Source organism: Chroicocephalus ridibundus, chromosome 23 (genome assembly GCF_963924245.1).
Source record: "Chroicocephalus ridibundus chromosome 23, bChrRid1.1, whole genome shotgun sequence".
Classification (NCBI taxonomy): Eukaryota; Metazoa; Chordata; class Aves; order Charadriiformes; family Laridae; genus Chroicocephalus; species Chroicocephalus ridibundus.
Window position 1 is genome coordinate 4,589,076 of NC_086306.1, and position 21,620 is coordinate 4,610,695.

The 21,620-nt window shown below is 61.6% G+C and overlaps 2 protein-coding genes across 5 annotated transcripts; both read right to left on the bottom strand.

Moving 5' to 3' along the window:
- Nucleotides 1–523: 523 nt before the first annotated feature.
- Nucleotides 524–9,661, bottom strand: SLC39A14 (solute carrier family 39 member 14). 4 transcript variants are annotated; one of them, XM_063358693.1, is made up of 9 exons: nt 9,583–9,661; nt 6,722–6,997; nt 6,445–6,631; nt 3,834–4,003; nt 3,169–3,291; nt 2,899–3,084; nt 2,433–2,640; nt 1,731–1,915; nt 524–1,385 (listed from the first exon to the last, which is right to left on the bottom strand). In XM_063358693.1, exons 2-9 carry the CDS (start codon nt 6,980–6,982, stop codon nt 1,239–1,241), a joined length of 1,467 nt encoding a protein of 488 aa, XP_063214763.1. In that variant the 5' UTR covers nt 6,983–6,997; nt 9,583–9,661; the 3' UTR covers nt 524–1,238. The 4 variants fall into 4 exon arrangements, with proteins under 4 accessions (XP_063214763.1, XP_063214760.1, XP_063214761.1 ...); XM_063358690.1 differs by lacking the exon at nt 9,583–9,661 and adding an exon at nt 9,309–9,524; XM_063358691.1 differs by lacking the exons at nt 3,834–4,003; nt 9,583–9,661 and adding exons at nt 5,607–5,776; nt 9,309–9,524.
- Nucleotides 9,662–11,803: 2,142 nt separating this feature from the next.
- Nucleotides 11,804–20,263, bottom strand: PIWIL2 (piwi like RNA-mediated gene silencing 2). The gene is made up of 21 exons (XM_063358919.1): nt 20,056–20,263; nt 19,877–19,967; nt 19,345–19,518; nt 19,166–19,264; nt 18,743–18,860; nt 18,462–18,586; nt 18,277–18,357; nt 17,826–17,939; nt 17,404–17,592; nt 17,186–17,270; nt 16,952–17,038; nt 16,654–16,794; nt 16,442–16,555; nt 15,868–16,056; nt 15,645–15,746; nt 15,417–15,536; nt 15,070–15,158; nt 14,669–14,774; nt 13,683–13,936; nt 13,408–13,515; nt 11,804–12,858 (listed from the first exon to the last, which is right to left on the bottom strand). The coding sequence occupies exons 1-21, from the start codon at nt 20,261–20,263 to the stop codon at nt 12,702–12,704; spliced, it is 2,751 nt and encodes a 916-aa protein (XP_063214989.1). The 3' UTR covers nt 11,804–12,701.
- Between the last annotated feature and the right edge of the window lie 1,357 nt (nt 20,264–21,620).

The window sequence follows — 21,620 nt, forward strand, 5'->3', positions numbered from 1 at the left end:
GATAATAAGTCAATTCACCTAGTGAATCTGGGGAAAGCCAGCCCAGAAGCAGAGCTGTGAAGTGCCTGTCACACCCTTCCTCTGGCTACTCCCTAAGGCTGGGAATGCACAACCTAAAGAGGTTCACAAGTCTATTTTTCTTTTTTAAAAAAAACAGCCCCCCCCCACCCCACCCTGAACCTCAGCAACTCAGCAGCATCAGTGTTTAAAAACCGGTGTCTGTCCCCAGGTGTCGGCGTGAGCTTGATAACAGCGTAAGGACCGATCCCCAGGCTCGGGAGCCCATGGCAAGGCAGGGGCTCACCATCCCAGCTCTGCCCTTGTGCCCTTCTCACCAGCATTGCCGCACGGCTGCCCTCATGGAAGGAAAAGGGGTTTTTTTCCCCCCCCCATAAAGCACCAGGGACCTACGGGAGGTAAGGGCATCCCCATGCAGCCCATGCGTCAGTCCCACCCGCACGAAGTGCGGTTTGGTGTCCTCTGTTCTGAGCACTGACGCCCAGAATGTGCTTTTTTAAAAAAAAAAAAAAAAAAAAAAAAAACCAACAAAAAAACCCAACAAAACAACCACAACTCTCTTCACCCTGCTCTTCCCAGGGCATCGTCTGGGCTGCCAAGGCAGAAAGGGAGCAAAACCAGTCGTGGCTGCGGAGACATGTTTATGAAGACAGCGAGGATGATGCTCAAATCATGAGCTGTGCTCCTCGAGCCTCCTCTTCCTCGGCAGCCCTCTGTGCTTGGAGAGCAGCACAGCTCCGAGGACTGGCTGGTGGATAACTCTCCGAGAAGGGTCTGTCCCAGTCTGTCCCCATCACACACCCCCCGCAAAGGGGTCAGGAGAGCGTCACGTCCCATCGCACCGCTCCGAGCACAAGGAGGGGAGCAACACAGGCTAGAGGAGCTCCTGTCTCCCAACTCCATCCTTCCCCAGGAGACATCAGGAGAGAGAAGAGAAGGGATATGACACTGGAAAGAGATCCTCTGGTCAGTTCGGTCCTACAGCAAAGGGGATGAAGCTCCCCTCAGCTTTAAACCAAAATAAAATGAAGTCTGTGGAACAGCTTTAAAAGCAATGCCTCTTCTTCTGTAGTGTGAAGTCAGTGCCCGCACAGGTACCGTCATATGCTTGCAGCAGGAAAAGGAAAGAAAAAAAAAAAAAAAAAAAAAGAAATACCCCTTCCCCCCCCCAAAAAAAAACCACCCTGGAAAAACGATCAGGACTGCGAGTCGGGCTGGTCCTACCCTATCTGGATCTGGCCAGAGTACATGGTGAGCAGCACCATGATGCCGAACCCCGTCAGCAGCCCCGCGTTCTGGATGGCAAAGGTGATCAGCGTGCTGCCGTTCTGCTCGTCCTCCCGGCTGACCTCATTCATTTCGGGGAACTGTGAGGGAAGAAAGAGAGCGATGGCAGGGCTCAGCGACAGGAGCCGCTCTGTCCTTCCCAGCCATGCACGCTGCTTCCCACCCCGTGCCACCATCGCGGCAAGTATTCGCCACCTATGCCAGGGCGCTCAGCCAGGTCACCGCGCCACCAGACCAGGCAAAGCCAAGTGGAGATGAACTCTGGCCACTACAGGCAGCATCTGCGTGGGGCAGGGGGACAGAGCAAACATCCCCCTGTGCTCTCCGTGCCTGCCTTGCCTCCAGGCTCTTCCAGCCAGGCAAAAAACCCTGGCAAGGTCCTGACCATGCACCCGGCGGCATCCCCCCCCGGGCTCAGAATTTACCATGTCAGCCAGCGCGATGTACAGAAACATCCCTCCGGCCAGAGCGAAGATCCAGTTGGCAGAGAAGTGGCTACCGGCCACAATCCCGAAGGCCAAGCCCACGTAGCAGCAGCAGGCGGAGATGAAGTTGAAGAAGAGCGCTTGGCGGATGGTCATGCCGGCGTTCAGCAGGATGACAAAGTCCCCTGTGCGAGAGAACGGGGAGGATGAGGATGGAGGAGGCTGTCACCAAGCAGCAGCATCAGGACAGCACTTCGATATTCATATTCATCGCTTGCTTTTGCGCGAGGTCAAGCATGGGCTCCCCGTAGCCGCTGGCGCCGAGCACTGGCCACACCAGCTGCCTCCCTGCCAGCTCCTGGCCCTGCCTGCGCATAAATTCGGACATTCCAACCCAAACCGCTGCCCGCCTTCCCCCTCCCAAAGCAAGGAGGTGTTGGGTTGTTTTTTTTTCTTCAGATGTCTCCATCTAAATTTAAATCTCAGACATCATATTACCTCGTTATTTTTAGAGCGGCGATTACTCAGTGTAGTTTACAGCCTCGCCGTCCCCCCTCCATCATTACTCTTTGTTTATTCCACCCCACATTTGGCTTTCTCTCGAGAAATAACGGGTAGGACCAGGGAAGCGGCAGGTTTAGCCTTAAAGAGAGGCAGATCCCAGAGAGCTCTCTCAGTATCTTTTTCCGAGAATTCACGTACCCAGCTCGTGCGGGAACTCCTCGCAGAGGATGGCCACGGAGGTGCTGATCCCTTGGAAGACTGAGACGGTGAAGGAGGCCCCGATGGCCAACCCGTCGATGAAGTTGTGGAGGCCGTCGCTGAGGGTGATCATCCACGCCAGCGTGCCGATGTCGGAGTACCGCACCTCCTTCAGCCAGTAACACGCGCTCTGGGAAGCCTGCAGGTCCTGCAATGGCATCCCGATGGCAGGGGCTCAGCACCCAGCCCGTCTCGGGGTGGGGGGTTGCCGCTTCCTCCACCACCCAGCAGAACCCACCCCTCCATGCATTAAACCCACACAAGGCTTGACCCAAGCCGTTTGCTTTCCACCACCCATGGAGGATTTTCAGGGAGATGCAATGGGCTTCAAAACTGCTCGTTTTCCGTTAACAGACTATTTTTTTTCCACGTGCCCAGCTGCAACCCAGCGGGAAGAGGCACTAACCTGGACGGAGAGGGAGCCCACCACAACTTTCTCGTCCCCGGAGGGGGTCTTGCACTCCAGCTCGCTGGTTATGTGCGGGATCATGTGGTCCAGGTCCCCATTCTGCAGCTTCTCGGTGACGCCGTCCTCTTGGTCCTTCTTGGATGGCAGAGTCTCAGGGCCATAGTGGCTGTGCCCGTGGTGATGCTGCGGGACAGGGGACATTCACGGGCGAATTCACCCCGGCCTTTTCTCCTGTTTGCCACCCGAGCAGCCCCTGCTCAGCCTCACCTGGTCGTTCTGCTTCAGGAGCATCTTCAAGACCTTCTCCGTGAAGAAGAAGAGGTAGAAGCCCCCAAACACCACAGCAGATTTGGAAACGTAATAATCTTCTTGAGGGTTGAATCCAAACGCCTGCAGGCAAAAGGGGGCGAGTGACAGGACTGAGGGACAGACTCCGGCAGTGTCCTTTGTCTGCCTTTGCCCTGGCACCTCTGGGGCAATGCTGCCGCTTTCTGACCTCTCTCTAAGCAGCGGCTGCTTTGGGGGCAGGCTCAGAAAATGCCTTTGTGCACTTTTAATCTCCCTCTCTCCCCCAGCTGAGCCGGCTGTGCCCCAACGCATTGGATCCACCACCCCGCACTGGGGCAGGGATGCTAAAAGCAGGCTTAGAAAGCCTCTCTCGGCAGAAAAGCGACCTGCCAGCAGGGCTAGAAAGGGCAATAAAATAGCGTTTCTCTGCATGAAGCAGAGCAGAGGTCTCTCTGGAGCAATTCCCTTCCAAAGAGGGGTGAAACGCCAGCTCTGGCCGCAGTCCTGAGGGCTTCCAGCCTCTGTACCTCACTCTCGGCTCCCCTCCGACGCCGCCTTCCCCTTCTCCAGCCAGCGAGCGCCCAGAGAGAGAGAAACAGCCCCCGAGAGAGAGAAAAGGACAGACCGGACGGTCCTCACCCTACCTCTGGAATGAGCTGGAAGAGGGCGTTGGAGTAGAGAGTTCCAATCGCCAGAGCTATGAAGTAGAGGAGCAGCCGCTTGTAAAAGGTCTTCTTCATGAAGGGCACCACGCTGGCTCCCACCAGCGAGCAGAGGGAGATGACGGTGACGCAGAGGAAACCGTAACCCCAGACTGCGGCGTGCGTGCCAAAACCCACCCCGGGGGGGGAATGGGACGAGGGGGAGGTTGTAGGAGGGAAAGGAGATCAACGTGGGGAAGGGGAGGGAGGGGAAGGAATCCACGCCGAAAGGAAAGAGAGAGGAGGGAGGGAGGGAGAGAGAGGGGGGGGAGAGAGAAGAGGACATTCATTAGTGATTGCTTGTTCATCTGGCATTGGTTCAAGAGGGGCGAACCTGGTGCTGCGTGGCTCTGGGAACGGCAATTTGGGAAGGGTTGGAGGGACACCCCACCGTGGAGCTCGCTCCAAATGACCGTGAGAGGAGCCCTCCTTTGGAGCAAGCAGCTCTCTTTAAGCTTTTAGCTCTCTTTTCTCTCTTTTTAGATGGAGCTGAGTTTTGGCGGCCAGGCTGTTTCGGAGCCAGCACCCCAGCTCCGCTCCCCGAGCCCCTGCAGGACATCGGGCAGCCCTTCCAGTGCCACAGAGCGCCGAGGTCCCCCCGAGCATCTCGTACGCTCCATCCTCGCCCCGCAGCCCGGAGAGATGCAGCCGGTCCCTGCAAGCCACGCTGGGATGCTCCGACTGACGGCGAGGGTGGAGCGTACGTAAGGCATTTCAATTCCTGGCAGATCAGGAAAATAGAGGCGCTTGGTCTTTACGTTTGGCAAATAAAAAAAAAAAAATCACAGTTCTGGAGTTGAAAAGGAGCCTTGAAAAAACATCCCACTGCCAACACGGATGAGGCATTTGCTGCCCAAGAGCGGAGCAGGCAACGCCAGGAGGCAAAACCCAGCGGCAGCAAAGAGAGAAGGCTGCACCTCAAATGCAGAGTTTTAAGGCTGGATGTGCAGGAGCTCGGATCCAGCTCGTCTCCTCCCCAGGAGATGGGGAAGGGCTCCGTGAAGCACGCGCGTTTCAAAGGTGTCCAATCCGAGAGCACGTGGCTGTATGCGTTCAACTCCAGAACTGTGCAATTACAACACAATTAATTTGCGATGTATCTGTCGGGTCCATCAGAGCACCAGGAAACCTCACATAAGCACAAATCCTTGTGGGAACATCGGCCTTGTAAATCAGAGCGGGGGGCGGAAAAAGGCAATTAAAACATTTGTAAGAGCTGGCTGACTGGGGAGGAAGCTGGTGCTTCTCTGGGCTGTTTTCTGTGCTTTTACACTGATATTTTCTCTGCCTCGCACGTCTTTCTGTGTGGCTCACGCCACGAGCGCTGCCACATCTCAGCAGCATCGGAGTGAAGCAGCTCTGCCCAAATTAAGGCTGAGCACATCCCTCCCGAGGGAGAAACCCCCTTGCGAAGCAGACACAGCCCATGGAGCAGGAGCAAACGGCTTCTCCCAGCACCTTCCCGGACCTCAGACCTGGCCAGCAGCCTTGCAAGGACCGGCAGGGCTGGAGGGCACAGCCTCCCCGCGCTGCCTGCGCACTCCAGAGGGTTTCCTGGTGCTCGGAGGGATGAGAAAAGCCCTGTGGAGCCCGTGAGACAAGCCCTCAGCCTCGGGTGACGGAGGGATCGGTTCGATTCGGCAGGGTTGGAGGCAGAGAGGGCGCTCGGAGAGCTGCCCTCGGAGACGGGAGAGAGGCAGGGACTTTCTACCGCACCTCTGGGATGAGCTGGAAGAGCGCGTTAGAGAGCAGCGTGCCGATGGAGAGCGCGATGAAAAACGTGAGGACCCGGCTGAAAAAGGCTTTCTCGGTACACGGTACGATGAAGACTCCGAGCAGGGAGGCCACGTTAATCATTGACACACTGAGAAAACCAAAGCCCCACACTGCGGAACGAGAAGAAACGAGGGCCAGACATTACCGAGGCTCTCGGCGTGGGGAGACGGGGAGGACCCCGAGACCCCAGATCCGGGCAGGCGGAAAAGGCTGGCTCCGGGTCTACGCCCCCGCTGTGCCAGAGTGTCTCTCCCTTTGCTCCGGACGCTTCAACTGCGACACAAACCATCATTTTTGTTGCAGGGCAGGTGGAAACGAAGCCACCAGGTTACTTGGAAGAGGTTTTCCCAAGCCAACCCCGGCCTCGCAGCATGGGAAAAGCCAGCGCTGCGCTCAGGGTAGCCGATCCAAGACCTTGGGCATCATCAGGACCTGGATGTCTGGAATTTTATTTAGCATCCGCTGGTGGCTGCAGGTCAGTGGGGCCACCCCCTCCCACCCATGGGGACTCACAGCAAGGTCCCCATCATCCAGCTATCCCAGAGAGCTGTGCCGCAGGCACAGCTCTGACCTGCGGCACGTGCAATCGGGGGAAAAAACACGCTGCGAGCCCACGACACAAACCACACGGAGAAAAACCCGTCAGGAATCCCGGCTGCTGTAGGCAAACTGCCTTCGCTCCTCTCTGCGGCTGTTCCGCAGGTCCTGGGGTGTCTCAGGTCCCCGAGCTCCGTGCCCAGGGCCAGGCAGTGCTTGTGCCCCCTCGTTTCCCGCTTACCTTCAGCCGAACTGGGTCTGCTCTCCTCCGTCTGCTCATTTTCCTCGTTTTCCAGGTTCTCGGAGGCGCACGCCCCGGACTCCAGCTGCTGCAGGATGGTGGGGCAAAACTCCTTGAACTCGCTGTGCCCCACGGCAGAGCCCTCGCTCAGGTTGTGGATGGCAAAAAGCTCGACGGAGCTGAAGCACTGGGGAAGGGAAGGGAGAGACACATGCCTTGAGACCCCCCCGCAGCTCTGCAAAGAGGATTTGGGGGCTCTGCAGAGCTCCTGCCTTACCCGCGAGAGGTTCACCCGCTGCTGCGGCCCCTGGGAGACGTTGGCGTGTCCCACTCCCACGTCCAGGCGGTTCAGCAGGGCCTTGAGCTGCTTCAGGCTGAGAGTTTCGCTCTCTCCGTAGCGCTGGAGGAGATCCTGCAGGAAGGAGGCTGCGGAGAGCCCCGGTGCCGTGGCATCCCTGCCTGCCCAGACCCGCGGGCAGGGGAGAAGGCAGAGCAGCAGGAGCAGGCAGCAGCCCCAGGGGCCTGCGCTGGGGATCATGGTGTCTCGGGGATGCTGGAAGAGAAGCCAAGCACTGCCATCAGCTTTACCATCCCCAGCGGCTCCGAACACCGCTCTTCCACCCCACAGCTCCGTCAGGAGATGGCAGATTTCTTCCCCAGGGAGCCGCAGGCTGGGGGGGGGCACAGCTTTGCGCAGTGCTGAGAGCACCCAGATCCCAAAGAGAGGGAATTCGACATCTTTTCAACAAGCAGTAACAAGACTGGCTGCTTCTCCTGCACCCTGCGCCAAACCCCCAGCACCTCGCTCACCGCAGCCGTGTGCCGAGGGGTGGGGGGCTGCCGGGACACGGCTCCCAGGGGCTCTGCAGTGCCTTGGGATCCCTTAGGAAGAGCGGCCAGCGGTCGGAAAACAGGCAAGGGCTGCGATGGGGATCCTGCCCAGAAAACCCCGGTGCAGTTACTCCCAACGCCAGCTGCCGGATTTGGCCCTCCGTGGGGTAAGGAAGCCACGCACCGGCCCCCGGCCACACTAACGCCACATCAGGTCACCCTTGTGCCACCGGGGCTAGGACGCACACCCCTCGGGGACCTCTGCCCACCCACGCCAGCATTCGGAGAACATGGGAGCCCAGGGGCCAGAGGTGGCATTTTCATTGGGTTATATTTTAACTACGGCAATAACAATAACAGCCGTAACCGCAGATGCCTTTATAGTATTTGCGTAGAATCAATCCTTGCCCTTTCCGCTCCTTTCATACGAGCCGGAATCGATAAAAGCGGGGTGGCAGAGAGCGGGGGGAGCCGGGCTTTGCCCGCCAGCATGCGTTTGGGTGCAAAAGAAGGGGTTTGGAGCGAGGGTGGGAGGCCAAGCACGACCCGCACGTCCACCTTGGGCTGCACCCAAGAGGCTGGAGCGGGGCCCGGGCTGCCTTCCTGGAAAAGCTTCACCGAAAGGTGGATGGGAAATTTGGGATTCACAAGGGCAAACAGAAAATAATTCACTATCCGCCTCCTCCGTGCGCCCAGCAGCCGTCCCCTTCCCAGCCCGGGGGCTCGGGGACACGTTGCCTCATGGTTTCCCCTTCCCGGTTTGCAGCCCCGGGGATGGCTTCCTCCACCGTTATGGCCGGGGGCCCCATCCAGCCCTGGCACGGGACTTGCCGCCCCGGCACCACGCCACGCTCGTCCCGTGCTGACAGCTTCCAGATTTCGGGCTCCTCCAAAAAAACAAGCCCAAGACATTTTTGAAGCCCGGCCAACCAATTGTTCTGAAAATAACCTTGAGCCGGGTTTGCCAGGCACGGTGCTGCCCGGGGCGGCGAGGCCAAGCCCGGCAGGAACCCCATTCCCCCTCCAGGACCCCGTTCCCCCCCCTCAGGACCCCCGTTCCCCCTCCGAAGGTGCCCACATTCCCACAGGTTTTACAAGCTTACCACCACTTTGCGAGCTTTGTTCTCCGGGAGAGCGCAGGCCTTGGAGGTTTTAGCCTCCTCCTGCCAGGGCTTATCTGGGATGCTTTGGCTTAACCCCTCTCCTCCCAAAAGGGGGGAGCAAGGTGCTCCCCCTGCTCCAGGGGGGGTACCTGAGGCACTTCTGCCTCTTCAGCAACCCCCAGCGAGAGCCGGGCACCTTCCTCTGCCTCCCCCCTAGCCAAATCCACCCTTCCAGAGGGGTTCTCCCCTGCCACAGGAGCAGCAACTAGCCCAGGTGGCCACGTGAGACACCTGGGTGGCCGGTGACTCCCACAAGGTACACAGGGGCTGGCGCGCAGCCCACGGTGGCAAAGGCAGCGCCACATCCCGGGACAGGGACGTTGGCTGCCTTTTCCCCCCCTCTCCATTCCAACCGAGTGCTGAGCGCTCCCCACATCCCCAGCCCTGCCGGCGGCCATCCCGCCCGGAACACATTGATTATCCCGTGCCAAGGCACACAGCCCCTCTCCAGCGCCGAAATAACCCTTTCCCCCCGGTTTCTCCCCAAAACTGGGTTGAGCCGGGCACAGCCAGGGTGGAAAACCGGACCTCAACTTTTCCCCAGCTGCCAAACAAAAGGCAGGAAGCAGTTTGCAGGCAGAGCCGGGCAGGGGTTTGAATCACACGCTTTGAATTGCTGTTTTAAGGCAGAAATGAGGTGGAAAAGCCGCCTCTCGGGAAGAAAAGGGCTCAAAGAGGACAAGCCCGGAGCTCATGGACCCTCCCAAATGTTATCGGGGAGCCCTGGGCAAGGCAGGAGGGTGCCAAACACATCCAAACCCCCCCATCCCAGAGGGAAAGGGGAAGCTGCAGCAAATACCCTGGGGACACAAACCCCTGCTGCCGTCTCTCCATCGCCCGCTGAGCGGGACCCCCCCCAAAGCCCCCTACCTTCAAGGGCGTCCTCTCGCTGGCCACGGGACCCGCTGGGGTGGCCCGTGGAGCCGCGGTGCCGCGCACGTCCCACCGCCTGACCTATTTTATCGCTCGCTGCCGTGCTGGGACTGGGCAGAGGGAACGAACCTCCGCGCCGGGGAGGGGATGTCCCACAGGATGTGCCCGGGAGCGATGCCCACTGAAGAGGGGTAGGAGGGACCCCCCCAAACCCCCCCCAGATCTGCACCCCAGCCTCTCGCCAGGGCGGTTTGCAGCCAGCAATCCCCACCTCCTTCCGGAGCAAAAGCCGCTCCACGTGTCCGGCGGCGAAGGCAGGATCTGCCTGCGGGCAGGGAGGGTTTCCATGCCCCGGGGCACGTCCGCATCCCAGAGGGATGACAGCCCGTCCCCCTTCACCCCCCTAAACTGCCTCCTTGGCCCCTAATTTCCTCCAAATCCCTGCCCACAGGCCCTGGTGTGGGCAGGCAGGCAGCAAAACCGTCTGCCCAGGTGCCCCCTTGGCTCTCGCACCCCACAGGGGCCCCCCCAGCCCCCCCGTCCTGCCCCACTGACACCCCCAGTCCCTGCCCCATCCCCACGCCAGCCCCCATCCCACACCCTGGACCCTTCTCCCCCTGCCCCAGCCCCAGCCCAGACCCAGAGCTTGCACCAGTGGCGCCAGACCCCACAGACGGGTCCCAGACCCCATAGCTGGGTCCTCCACCCCATAGATGGGGTCTTCTGCCCTGTAGCCAGGGTCCTTTGGCCATAGACGGGTCCTCTGCCCCACAGACGAGGTCTCTACCCTATGGACAGGGTCCTCCGACCCACATTTGGCGTCCTCCGACCCACAGTCGGATCCTCTGCCCCACAGACGGGTCCTTCGCCCCACAGCCCACCACTGCCTGCACCCTCACCTGACCCCAGGCCCACGGGCAGCCGCAAAGAGAGCCCCATAGCTGCCCCCAGGCCCTGCGACCGGCCCCAAACCCCACGGCCGATCCCTGCATCCATCCCCCCATCCCCATCCCCATCCCGGGGCTCGGGGCCCGCCTTAGCCCGGTCCCCCCGCCGCCGTCCCCGCCGTGCCCCGGCCCCGCAGCCGGTTCCCTGCCCGCTCCCCATCCCATCCCATCCCATCCCTTAACCCCATCCCATCCCATCCCATCCCGGCCCTACCTCCCGCTGCTGCTGCTGCTGCTGCTGCCGCCGCCGCCGCCACCTCCCGCTCCCGGTCCCGCAGGGCGCAGGCTCGGCCGGCGGTACGGGGAGCGCTCCCATTGGCCGGCGTCACGCCTGGTCCCACCCCCCCGGCCCCGCCCCGCCCACGGCTGCGCAGCGCCGGGCACCGGCCGGAGGGGCAGCGGGCAGCGGGCACCCCGCCGACCCCCCCAAACACCTCTAGGGGGCACCGAGCACCCCGCGGACCCCCCCGAAAACCCATGGTGGGCACGGGGCGCCCCAACGATCCCCCTAAACACCCCTCGGGGGCACGGGGCTCCCCGCGGACCCCCCCCGGCGGCACCCGGGACACCCCTCGGGGGCGGACGGCACGGCACGGACGCCCTTGCGGGCACCGAGCACCCCACGGACCCCCTCAAACACCCGTGGTGGGCACAGGGCGCCCCACGGAGCCCCCCAAATACCCCTCGGGGGCACTGGGCAGCCCGCGGACCCCTCCCGGGGGGACAGAGCACCCCACAGAGCCACCACCCCCCCGGCTATATGCCACTGAACAGACCCCCCACCCAGGCACCCCTGGGGACACGGGGCATCTCACAGACCCCCCCAAACACCCCTCAGGGGTATGGGGCAGCCCTCAGACCCCTCCAAGGATTCTTTGGGGGCATGGTGCATCCCACAGACCCCTCCCAGGGAGGATGGGGCACCCCATAGACCCCCTGCCCTCCTCTTGGGGGTATACAGCACTGCACAGACCCTCCCCCCCCCGGCATCCCTGGGGGCACAGCGCACCCCTCAGACCCCGACCCCCCCCGGGGGAACAGAGCACCCCATAGACCCCCCTGGCCATCCCTCAGGGGTACAGGGCACTGCACAGACCCCCTCAGACACCCCTTGGGGGCACAGGGCACCCCTCAGACCCCTCCCAAGGGGACAGAGAACCAAACAGACCCCATCTGAGGGGACACAGCCCCCCAGGGACCCCCCTGGAAGGGACTGGAGGGGCTCCCAGGGGGGTTGAGCCCCCCATCAGAGCCCCAAGACCCCCCCAGCCGCTCGGGGCCAAGCTTCACCCCACACCGAAGCACCCACCCAGGCTGGGCGAAGGCTGCCAAAGTCCGCCGGGGCCGGCAAATAAAAGGGGATAAAAGCTGCTATCGGCGAGTGGCGAGGGTGAATGATTAACCCAGGGCGCAGGGGACGCGGTGACGGGCTCCAGTGACAGCATCGTGTCACTGCTGCGTCCCCCTCCCTGTCCCCTCTCCCCCCGGGAAAGAGCACCCAGCCCCTTCGCCCACCCCGCAGCCGAGACGAGCAGCTGCCAGCAACACTTTTATTGAAGTTAATTGAAAACTAGTTACAGGGAAAAAAAAGTTATTAAATATTTTCAACTTTTTTTGCATTAAAAGGGAAGGGAGAGGCTGGGAGGAGGCTCCCGCTGTACCCCCAATCCCTGCTGGTGTTGGCACAAGGCAGGGGGTGGGAGGCACGAGGCGAAATGCAGGTGATTTGGGGGATGCTCTCGCAGCCCCCCGACAATTTTAAACACAAAGGTCTCCAACATCTCTTGACCCCAGCAAAGAAACACCTGAAATAGCTGAAAACTCAAACACACGCTTTTCCCTTGGGATAGGGACCTGCTCTCCTACCAGCCCCACAGAATAACAAAAAATTAAAAATAATAACGGTTTCCCCTCGGAAAACCAGTGACAAGCAGCTGAACCGGAGCTGGGTTTGTTCAACAGGAGCTCGGAAAAACAAAGGCAAATTCTAAACTGCCTCAATGGCAATGCGAGAGATTGTGGGGGGAGCAAATAAATCCCAAAAATCATTGAGTTTTGCATCCAAAACTCCCCTGGGGCGGGGGGATGCGCAGGGATGAGCTGCAGCCTCCGCTGCGGGGCTCATTTACTCAAACCCCTTTACTGGGAGGACTGGAAACCAGCGGGCAGAGGCTGGCGGCCCCGCGGCAAACGAGGTTTTGCCGCGGGTTCATTCCTACGGAGATAAAGCCCGAGAGGCCATCGCCCCGGCGCCCTTCCGAGCATCCTTTTAAAACCAATAAAAACGAACCCAAGAAACCAGAATTCAAATTAAAGAATAAATAAATAAATAAAAAAACCCAACCCATACTTCAGGGAAGAAAGCGCCTCTCGCGGGAGACTTTAACGGCAGCGGCTGGGGGAGCCAAACCCCCCAAAATGGGGTTTTTTTCCCCGCCCCCGGTTATAGGAAGAAGAGCTTGTCGCAGAGCTGGGCGCCGGGCTCGTGGTGCAGGACCTGTCCCGAGAGGAAGGCCAGCTTGTGCGCGTATTTGCAGGGCGCGGGGACCCGGACGGTGCCCGGCCAGTTCCAGTAGAGGTGACAGAGCTTGAAAGTCAACCTGGGGACAGCGAGAGAAGGGGCGGGGGGGGGGGTGGGGTGTGTGAGTGCTCCCCAGCATTCCCAGCTTGTGGCGTCGAGGTTTGGGGATCGGATCCTGCTCCCTACGGCAGCGGGAAGCCGTTACGGCTCGCTCTGCTCCCGGGGGTGTTTTTCTTCCCGATGACAGGAATTAAAGGTCAGGTGCTGCCTGGGCGCCGATAGCGGCTGATTGCATTAATTACCCAAGGACTGTTTGAGCCGCGTTTGAACCCGCCGCAGCTCTCCTTCAAGGCCACCCAGGCCACCGCCGTGTGACACAGATTCTCCTTTATCACCTTTGCAATTAGTTCTGGCCCGGAGAGGAGGCGAGACAGATGCCATCCTCCCCCTCGTCCGCTATCGAGTCCTCCCAGCTAACCCAGTACCAAGAGCAGGCTCAGCCCAGTCCCTGCTGCCCTCCCCGCCAGCTCCGGGGGACCGCTTTGTGACATAAAACCAGATTTTGGGGGCGGGAGGTGTCAGACGTGGGTCCCCACGCTGCAGGAGACAGCAAAAAGCCTGCCCTTACCTCTGCAGGTGCTCGTAGCTGAGGTTGGCCGTGTTCAGCACGCAGATGTAGCGCGTGGGGATGCTGCAGCCTTGGCGGGAGCAATGGGCCAACAAAAAGAAATCCTGCCTGAGAGGGAAGGAAGGGCAAGGTTTTGCGGCACGCCAGTTTATTTTGGGGGTTGTTTTTTTTGTTGTTTTTTTGTTTTTTGGGTTTTTTTTAATGCACAAGGGGGTGTTTTCCACCCCACGCAGCTCTCCCCGCGAGCAGCCGGCGCTGCCGCCCCCGGCACTCACCAGTCCGAACTGGTGATGGTGTGGTCGATGACCGTTCCCGGAGGAGGGGAGGCGAACTGCTCTGCCCTCAGGGCGTAGAAATTGGTGCTGATCTGCTTCTGCACCACCACGACCACCATGCTGGGCTCGTAGTTCTCGAAGGTGTCGAAGCACTTCTGCATCTGGGGGATCTCGTACTTGAGCACGGTGTCGAGCTGGCTGTCGGACACGCCGTCCCTGTACACCACAATCTTCTTGGGCAAGCAGTGGTTCATCTGGGCGAGCGGAAATTGGAAGAAGTCGCTGTTTTGGTTTTTTCCCCCCCCCAACACCACGTATAGGACTGGCTGGCAAGGGGGAGATGCCCACCCTGGCAAGAAGCGGGGCGCTGGTCACCCACGGGGTGTCCAGGGTGGATAATACAGCGGTTTTACAGCCTGCGAATTCAACCCATCGCCCGCCGGCTTTGCAGAAAACCCCCTGATTATGCTCAGAACCGACAAACGCGTTTTAAAGCGGGTTTCAGAAGGGCTGGCAGGGCCGAGAGAAGCAGCGTTTCGTGCTAATCCTGCCCACGGGACCACCAAACTTCCCCTTTTCAGGGGTGTTTTTTTGTGGGGTTTTTTGTTTTTTTTTTTTTTTTTTTACAGCGCCCGCCGAAGTGATGGGAAAATCCCGAGAGCAGCCGGTCCCTGCCCCATCGCACGCTGCTTTTCTCACGCTGGGGACGTGCGGCGAAAGGACAGGGCTCAGCAGTTCCACGCCGACGACGGGAGCGGAGGCGTTAACGTGGCACTTCCCCCAGTGCAAACTAATCCTCCAGGCACGTTCGCACGTTCCCCAGATAAAGGTGAGCTTCCCCGGGGCGCCGCGTCCAGTCCAAAGGCTGCCGAGGATGTTTGCTCTCCCCCACCGAGAGGTTTGGGGTGTTTTTTCCCCTTGTTTGGAGGCGACGTTAAACGGCGGGAGGGATTTTTTGTTTTTTTTCCCCCCCATTTTGGCCTCACCTCGTGGAAATGCTGGAGGGCATCGGCCAGGCAGAGCCGCAGGCTGTCGGCGATCTCCTGGTGGGGCATCTGGAAGACCACCCTGGAGTACCACTTGGTGAGGACGCTGGGGACAGGAGGGGACGAGCGTCAGGCACCCCCTTTCTCCAGCCAAAGTCCACCCAGACGTTGCGCAAGCGAAACCCACCCCGGGCTGGGCGCTCGCGGCACCTTTCCCGGCACCGAGAGAGCGCTGAAGGCCACCACCGCGTCCAACATAAACACACCGGCTTCGCCCCTTTCCCAGCAAAGGGGAGGCAGCGGCGATGCCGGTGCGGGACCCCTCCGCATTCCCAGGGAAGAACAGAAGGAAAACCGCTTTTACACACCACCCCCCCCCCGCACTGTGGGGTACCACGTACTGATTCATGCTGGCCACGAAGCCGATGACGGAGCGCATCCCTTTGCTGTGGCCGTGGTAGACGTCCATGCCGATGACCATCAGCTGTTTCTTGGTGGGGGTTGGGGGGGTAAAAAGGCAGGTGGGAGTTAGGGATAAGTCAGACAGCTCCGGGCTGGCCTGCCGGGATCCCTCCGGCTGCGAAGGACATTGTACGCACAAAACAGAGACGCCAACCCCAATTCCACAGATGGCTCACCCGCATCCCCCACACGGAAGCCCGTGACCGCACCAGTTTACACACCCCCGCCCCCCACCCCGGCCCCCGGAGCTCGCAAACTCACGGCACGCGTGTCTCGCTTGCCTTACCAGGGGGATGTCCACCCCCCAGAGCTCGCCGCCCAGCTTGCAGTTCATCTGCAGCAGGACTTTCTGGACCACGCTCCTCATCTTGCCCGCCTGGCCCATGAGGGATTGTGCGTTGATGACCTGGTGGGGCAGGGGGCGGGGAAAAAAAAAAAACAAAACCAGGGAAAACCGAGGCTGGAGATGCCCCCAGCGTGCCGGTGGTCCCGTTTTGCCGAGTCCCTTACCTACCTGGGAGGGCACCGGGGACTGCACGCAGCACAGCTTCTTGATGGCCCCGTACAAGTCCTCCCGGCTGCTGGAGATGATGCACAGGAGAAGCTGCACCTTGTCCTGCGGGGAGGGCGACGCAGGAGCATCAGATGCAGGAGCACCCAAGGAGACCCAGCGGCGGCACGGCCTGTCCTAACCTGCGCTATATCCCCCGCTCCCAGCTCCCCCCCCCCCCCCTCACCTCGCTGCCCAAAACGCTTCGGATGGTCTTGGCGTAGGTCTCGATGCGGTCATCCTTCAGCTCCACCAAGGCGGGCCGGCTGACGTGCATGCCGATGGGGCCGCAGACGCTCTCCATGGCCGCCACCAGATCCTTCGCCAGGTCCTGCAGGCGCTTCGGGTAGACCAGCAGCCAGTAATTCATGGCGATCTAGGACGGGGAGGCCAGGACAGCCCTTGCCTCGGGGCCACGGCTGCCAAAACACGCAGCTCCCAGCCCTGCAGCACAGCGGGAAATTTGGGAGAGGGGAAAAAGAGCCCAAGAGGAACCTAAAGGGCACACAACATCCGATTGCTGCAGTCTGGAAGCCTTCAGCCACCCCAGGAGGAGGTGGGAAAGCAGACGCCGCGGCCGCGTACCTCTAACCTCCTTAGGAAAACCAGGCTGACGCACAAAGCCAACATAAATAAGGGAAGGGTTTTAGCTCGAACAAGCTCAGGCGGGAGCGGGGCAGACGGGATGCCAGCACTAAGAAAACCCATCCCAGTTTTCAAACAAGGGGATGTTGTTGCGAGGTTCCGAGCCGTGGGCTCACCGCCGAGATGGAAGCTTCTCGCGTGACCTCCTTGTTCCAGCTCAGGTCCTCGGCGGGCAGGAAGGAGCTGTGCCGCAGGTTGATCCTCTCCGCGGGCAGGATTCGGCCCTGGGTCTGAAAGGAGCAGAAACACACGGTAGCTCCGGTGCCGCCGCGGTGCGGCCATTGCCTGAATTCCCGGGGGGGACGGACCCCCCACCGCAGCCCCTTACCCTGTGGATGTCTGGGTCCAGGGTGAGCCCCCAGCGCATCAGCTCCCCCGAGGCCTCCGGGCTGTCCTTGATCCTGCGCAGGAGGCTGGTGAGCCGCACGTAGTGCTGCCTGGGGCTCTGCAGCATCTCCCGCATCACGTCCTGCAGCGGGCGGGCACGGGAGGAGAGAGGTTGGGGAGCCCCCGGGTGTGATGGCGGGGGGGCTCCCCAAGCAGCGCCTGGCCAGGGCTCAGCTCTCCAAACTGGGCAAGCGCCGGCTCAGGGGAGCGGGGATCACCAGACGTAGGCGTGCTCCGACCTTCAGCATTCGACTGTCCTTCTTTGTGTCGGGGATCCCGGTCATGAAGGTGAGCTCCGGCACGAGCAGCACCATGTCCAGACGACGCTACAGGGAGGGGGACAGGCACCGTCAGCCCCCCGAGGGGGCTGCAAGGCCCTGCCCTCCCGGCGACAGGTAGGTCAGGGGCTGGAGGAGGCGAGAAAAGACCGCGGGTCTCAATCTCCCCCCCGCGGCTCTCTGCGATCGGCTCACCTTCCCCTCCGGTGTCTGTTTTTCCCTGGGCCTGTGGATGAGCAGCGGCTGGTCCAGCTCCCTGATGGTGATGCCGTAGGCTTTGCTGGGCAAACAGCAGGGAGGTGGCATCAGGCGAGACATTCGCGCTCCTGCTCAGCCACCCTCGGTCAGAGCCGGGCATCAAGCCCTTCCCCACAGATGCTCATCCCAAAGGATGCTCCGTGGACCACTGCTACCTGTAGTACTCCACGAAGGTGATCTCCTCGCCGCTAAGCAGGGTGAAACTGTCCCTCGGGGTCTTGTTCCAGTCGATGTCGTCGACGCGGTAAGTGCGGTTGTTGTAGCGGGTGATGACCACGTTGCCCACCAGCTGCTTGGTGCACTCGTCCTGGAAGCTGCTGAGGCTTTGCTTGTAGATGGTGTGCCTGCGGCCGGGAGAGAGGGAGGAGGAGAGGCTCAGGGTGATGCTCCCTGCCCACGCTCCCCCCAAAATCAAACGCCTTTTGCCAAACAGCACCAGTGGCCACGAGCCCGGTGATCGTAGCCAGCATTGCCCTCGCTGAGAGACAGCCCTGGACACGGCTGCTGGAAAGCCACCCTCATCCCCAAAACTCCACGGGGCTCCTCTGTTTCTTCCCCCCCCCCCCCCCCCCCTTACATGAAGTTCAGAACAGAATCGCTGCGGATGACTTTGTGGATGGGATCGACCAAGAGGAAGAGGCCGCCGTCCTTCTTCCGGATGCTGACGGAGTATCCCGGCCAAATCTGCAGCCTGCGACGAGGAGAAAAGATGCCCGACGGCGCCCGGGTTAAAACCGGAGCCGCCTGCACGGCGCTGCCAGAGGGACCGGGCAGCCATCCCGCTCGCCAAGGAGCACTCAAAACACAGAGGATTTATTTCCCAGCTGGCTGCCAGCTTTCAGCTAATAACCCCTGAATTGCACTGCAGAAAACAGGCGCTTCTGAGGTCAGGTTAACCAGAGCCGGCCAAGAGAGCTGACCTGGCAAAGGCTTCCGAATTTCCAGCCTTGCGCTACTGCCGGGGCAACAGGGACGTCCCTGTCTCGCACCCAAGTGAGCGGCAGGAGAAAACCACGTCCAGCACCCACCTGTAATGCTGTATTACGGTGGCCTGGGCAGGTTCAAAGAAGTTTCTCCCAACCAGATTCATATCTAAGATTCTCATCACCCTAGGGAAGGCAAATAAAAGCAAGGATGGGCTCAGGCTTGGAGGGAGGAGGAGGAGGAGGGTCTTTTTCCCTGGAGCTCGGGGAGGGTCTCCACTGTTCCTCACCTCCGGAAAACCACATTGTAAAAGGGGATGCAGAGATCCGAGCTGGGCTCGAGGACTTTGGTTATCTGGATGGTGATGGTGATCTCCTCCCCGTCGCTCCTCCGCTGAGCCTTCAGACTGACGGGCTGCGGGGCGACACGGTGCGTTAGCCGGGGCGGGGGGGATGCTCTCCTACCCAGCACATGGGCTGGAGACCCGGGGCGGGGGGCGGGTTGGGCATCCCCACGCCCCCAGACCAGCCAGAACAACCCCACCCTGGTGCAGATCGCATCGCCCCTTACCTGGGGGAGCATGATGGGCAGGTAGAGGATGGTGCCGTCGAAGGCGGTCACGTCCCCCGTCACTGCCCGGTGCTGCTTCAGCATGGCAAAGCGGGCGCTCCTGCACTCCACCTCGGGGCTGCGGGAGACGGGGACGCATCACCTGCCACCGCTGGCAAGTCCTCGGTCCTTTAACCCCCGCTCTGCCCCCCAACGAGACTCCACTCAGGACCCCAACAACCCCACGAGGAGGAAAAGCCGGGGGTTCGTTTGCTTTGCTGCCCCGCTGCAGCTCTGTCCGCAGCCCCGTGGCCGCGCGGGACGCTCCATCTAGCGGCTACTGGAATGGATGGAGGGACGGAGAGACAGGGAGGGCTCTGCCAAGGGGCACCCACCCTTCGAGGGGCTGCGGGGGGGCCCGGCCCACCGTGCCCACGCCGATACCTGAAGGTGACATGGTACTGGTAGACGGCTTCGTTCTGGCAGTGGATTTTAACCAAGTTCAGCCCCAAGGCTAAGGCAGTTCCCTTAGCCACCGGTGCCCTAGGAGAGACAGAGCAGAGGCAGTATGGAGAGCTGGGACCCCAACATGTGGGGCCGGGGCTCGCTGACACTTCACTTACGGTCTGCCGGCAGCCGGGGGGGTCCCTGGGGTGGGCGCAGGTGGCAGGGAGGGCCGGGGTCCCGGCGGGTGCAGGGTGGGTGCAGCGGCAATGCAGGGCTTCCCGTGGGATGGCACGGCGGCTTGTCTCCCGGGGGGAGCAGGCAGCATGTCCCCTCTGCCTCGCCACAGGATCCTGCGTCCCCGGAGCAGGCAGAGGTGAGTCCCAGCACGCTGGGGACACGCCGGTGGTATCCTGGCTGCAAACCCCCTGTGACGGCCATCCCTACCACCCCCTAGGGCATCCCTCAGCAATCCCCCCCCTCCAGCAGCCAGGTCCCCCTGCTTGTGCCCCACACACAGTGGGTGCTCCCTGCCCGGAGACGCTCAAAACACCGAATTTTGGAACAGGAGGTGGCACAGGTGGCTCGGTCACAACAATGGTGTCACTTACAGAGCATCCCCCGGCCCACCACCACCCGAGTCAGCCATTAAACCGTCAGAAAGACTTGAGGCCAAGGTGTTGGGGGGGGGACAGACAGAGGGGGACTCACCGCCCGCGCGTGGGGAGTGCTGCCGCCGCCCCCTCCTCCTCCTCCACCGCTGGGCTGGGCTGCGCCAGAGCCTCCACCATGGTGCCGCGGCCTGTGGGAAGGAGAGGGCATGGTGGGTGGTGGGGGGCCAGACCGGGCCTCGCTGCCACCCCCCCGCCATCCCGGGCACAGCCACCTACCGAGGGGCCAGTCCCCGGCCTCCAGCGAGGGGCAGGGCCGCTCGCCCAGGCCTAGGCTGCACAGCAGGGCAGAGAGAGGCGCCACGGCGGGCCGGGACTCCGGAGGGCCGGGCCGGGGCAGGCGCTGGGCTTGTCCCGGGAGCCCCCGCAGCCTGCCCGGGTGAGCGGGACCGGGGCCGGGGAGGCGGAAGGGCCGGAGAGGCTCCATGGCCGCCCCGTCGAGGCGACGGCCCGCAGCGCCGAGCACGCCGCCGCCGACGCACTGCGCAGGCGCGGCCCCGCCCACCCCCGCCGCCGCGCCCTCTTATTGGGCAGCTCGGTGGCCACGCCCCGCGCGGCGGGGCCCAATTCCCGCGCGGGAGGGTAGAGTTCAGCACCGCGGACAGCGACCGGCGAGGGGGCGTGGCCCAGGCAGGAAGGGGGCGTGGCCGGGGCAGGAGCTGGGGCGGGGGGGGTAAAATGGGATGGGGTAGGACAGGGGTAAAATGGGGCCGGTGTAAGATTTCATGGTGGGGGGGGGTAAGATAGGGGGTAGGGAGGCATAAGACGGGATGGGGGTAAGATAGGATGGGATAGGACAGGGATATGATGGGATGCAGGGTAAAATGGAATAAAGCGGGGAGGATAAAATGGGATGGGAGTAAGATTTCATGGGACGGGGGGGGGTAAGATAGAAGGTAGGGAGGCATGAGATGGGATGGGGGTAAGATAGGATAGAGTGGGGGGGGTAAAATGGGGTAGGAGTAAGATTTTATGGGGTGGGGGGGTAAAATAGAGGTTAGGGAGGCATAAAGTGGGATGGGAGTGAAGTAGAATGGGGTAGGACAGGGATAAGATGGGATGAGGGGTAAGATGGGACAGGGTGGGGGGGTAAAATGGGGTGGGGGGTAAGATTTGATATGGCGGCGGGGTAAGATAGAAGGTAGGGAGGCGTAAGATGGGATGGGGGAAGGATTGGATGGGGTGGGTAAGATGGGATGGGGGGGTAGGATGGGACAGGGGTAAGATGGGATAGGGTGGGAGGGGTAGAATGGGATGGGGGGGGTAAAAGTAAGATGGGATGGGGTAAGATTGGGGGTAGGGAGGTGTAAGATGGGATGGGGAGGTGTAAGATGGGATGGGGGAGGTAAAATGGAATGGGGGTTAAGATGGGATGAGGCGAGGGGTGGGGGGGCAAGAGCCAAGGGGCAAGTGCAGCCCCCGCTCCGCTCCGCACGGGCAATTGGTGCCTCCCCGCCCTCCCCCCGGGAGGATTTGGTTCCATGATGGCAGACCCTTGGGCGATGCCTTCCCCCCCACGACACGCAGCCTCCTGCCCCCACCGTGGGGATGCGCTGGTAGCCACGCACTGGCCCCCTCCCATGCTGCAGCGGTGCCCAGGGCCAACACTGGTCCCTGGGGGGGGTTCCCCACATCCCACCACCTCCATGCTGCTTCCTCGGCATGGAGCAGGGAGATGCTCAGGGCTGGGGGGGGGGTGCTCAGCCCTGGGGGTGGCCGGAAAGGCTGTGGGGCCCCCCCTGGCTCTCCCAAGGGAGCCGCGGGTGAGTAGGTGGCCGAGGACC

What these genes read in the sequence shown, in the direction of transcription:
- SLC39A14 (XM_063358693.1), bottom strand. Translation starts at nt 6,982, where the DNA reads ATGATCCCCAGCGCAGGCCCCTGGGGCTGCTGCCTGCTCCTGCTGCTC. An exon ending in CAGACCCAGTTCGGCTGAAG is followed by an intron (nt 4,004 to 6,444) that starts GTAAGCGGGAAA and finishes CGCACGCCGCAG; the next exon opens with TCTGGGGTTACGGTTTCCTC. An exon ending in TCCTGAAGCAGAACGACCAG is followed by an intron (nt 3,085 to 3,168) that starts GTGAGGCTGAGC and finishes CCTGTCCCGCAG; the next exon opens with CATCACCACGGGCACAGCCA.
- PIWIL2 (XM_063358919.1), bottom strand. Translation starts at nt 20,263, where the DNA reads ATGGAGCCTCTCCGGCCCTTCCGCCTCCCCGGCCCCGGTCCCGCTCAC. An exon ending in TGCCCATCATGCTCCCCCAG is followed by an intron (nt 18,587 to 18,742) that starts GTAAGGGGCGAT and finishes GTCGCCCCGCAG; the next exon opens with CCCGTCAGTCTGAAGGCTCA. An exon ending in CCCTCCAGCATTTCCACGAG is followed by an intron (nt 13,937 to 14,668) that starts GTGAGGCCAAAA and finishes CCGCTCGCCCAG; the next exon opens with ATGAACCACTGCTTGCCCAA.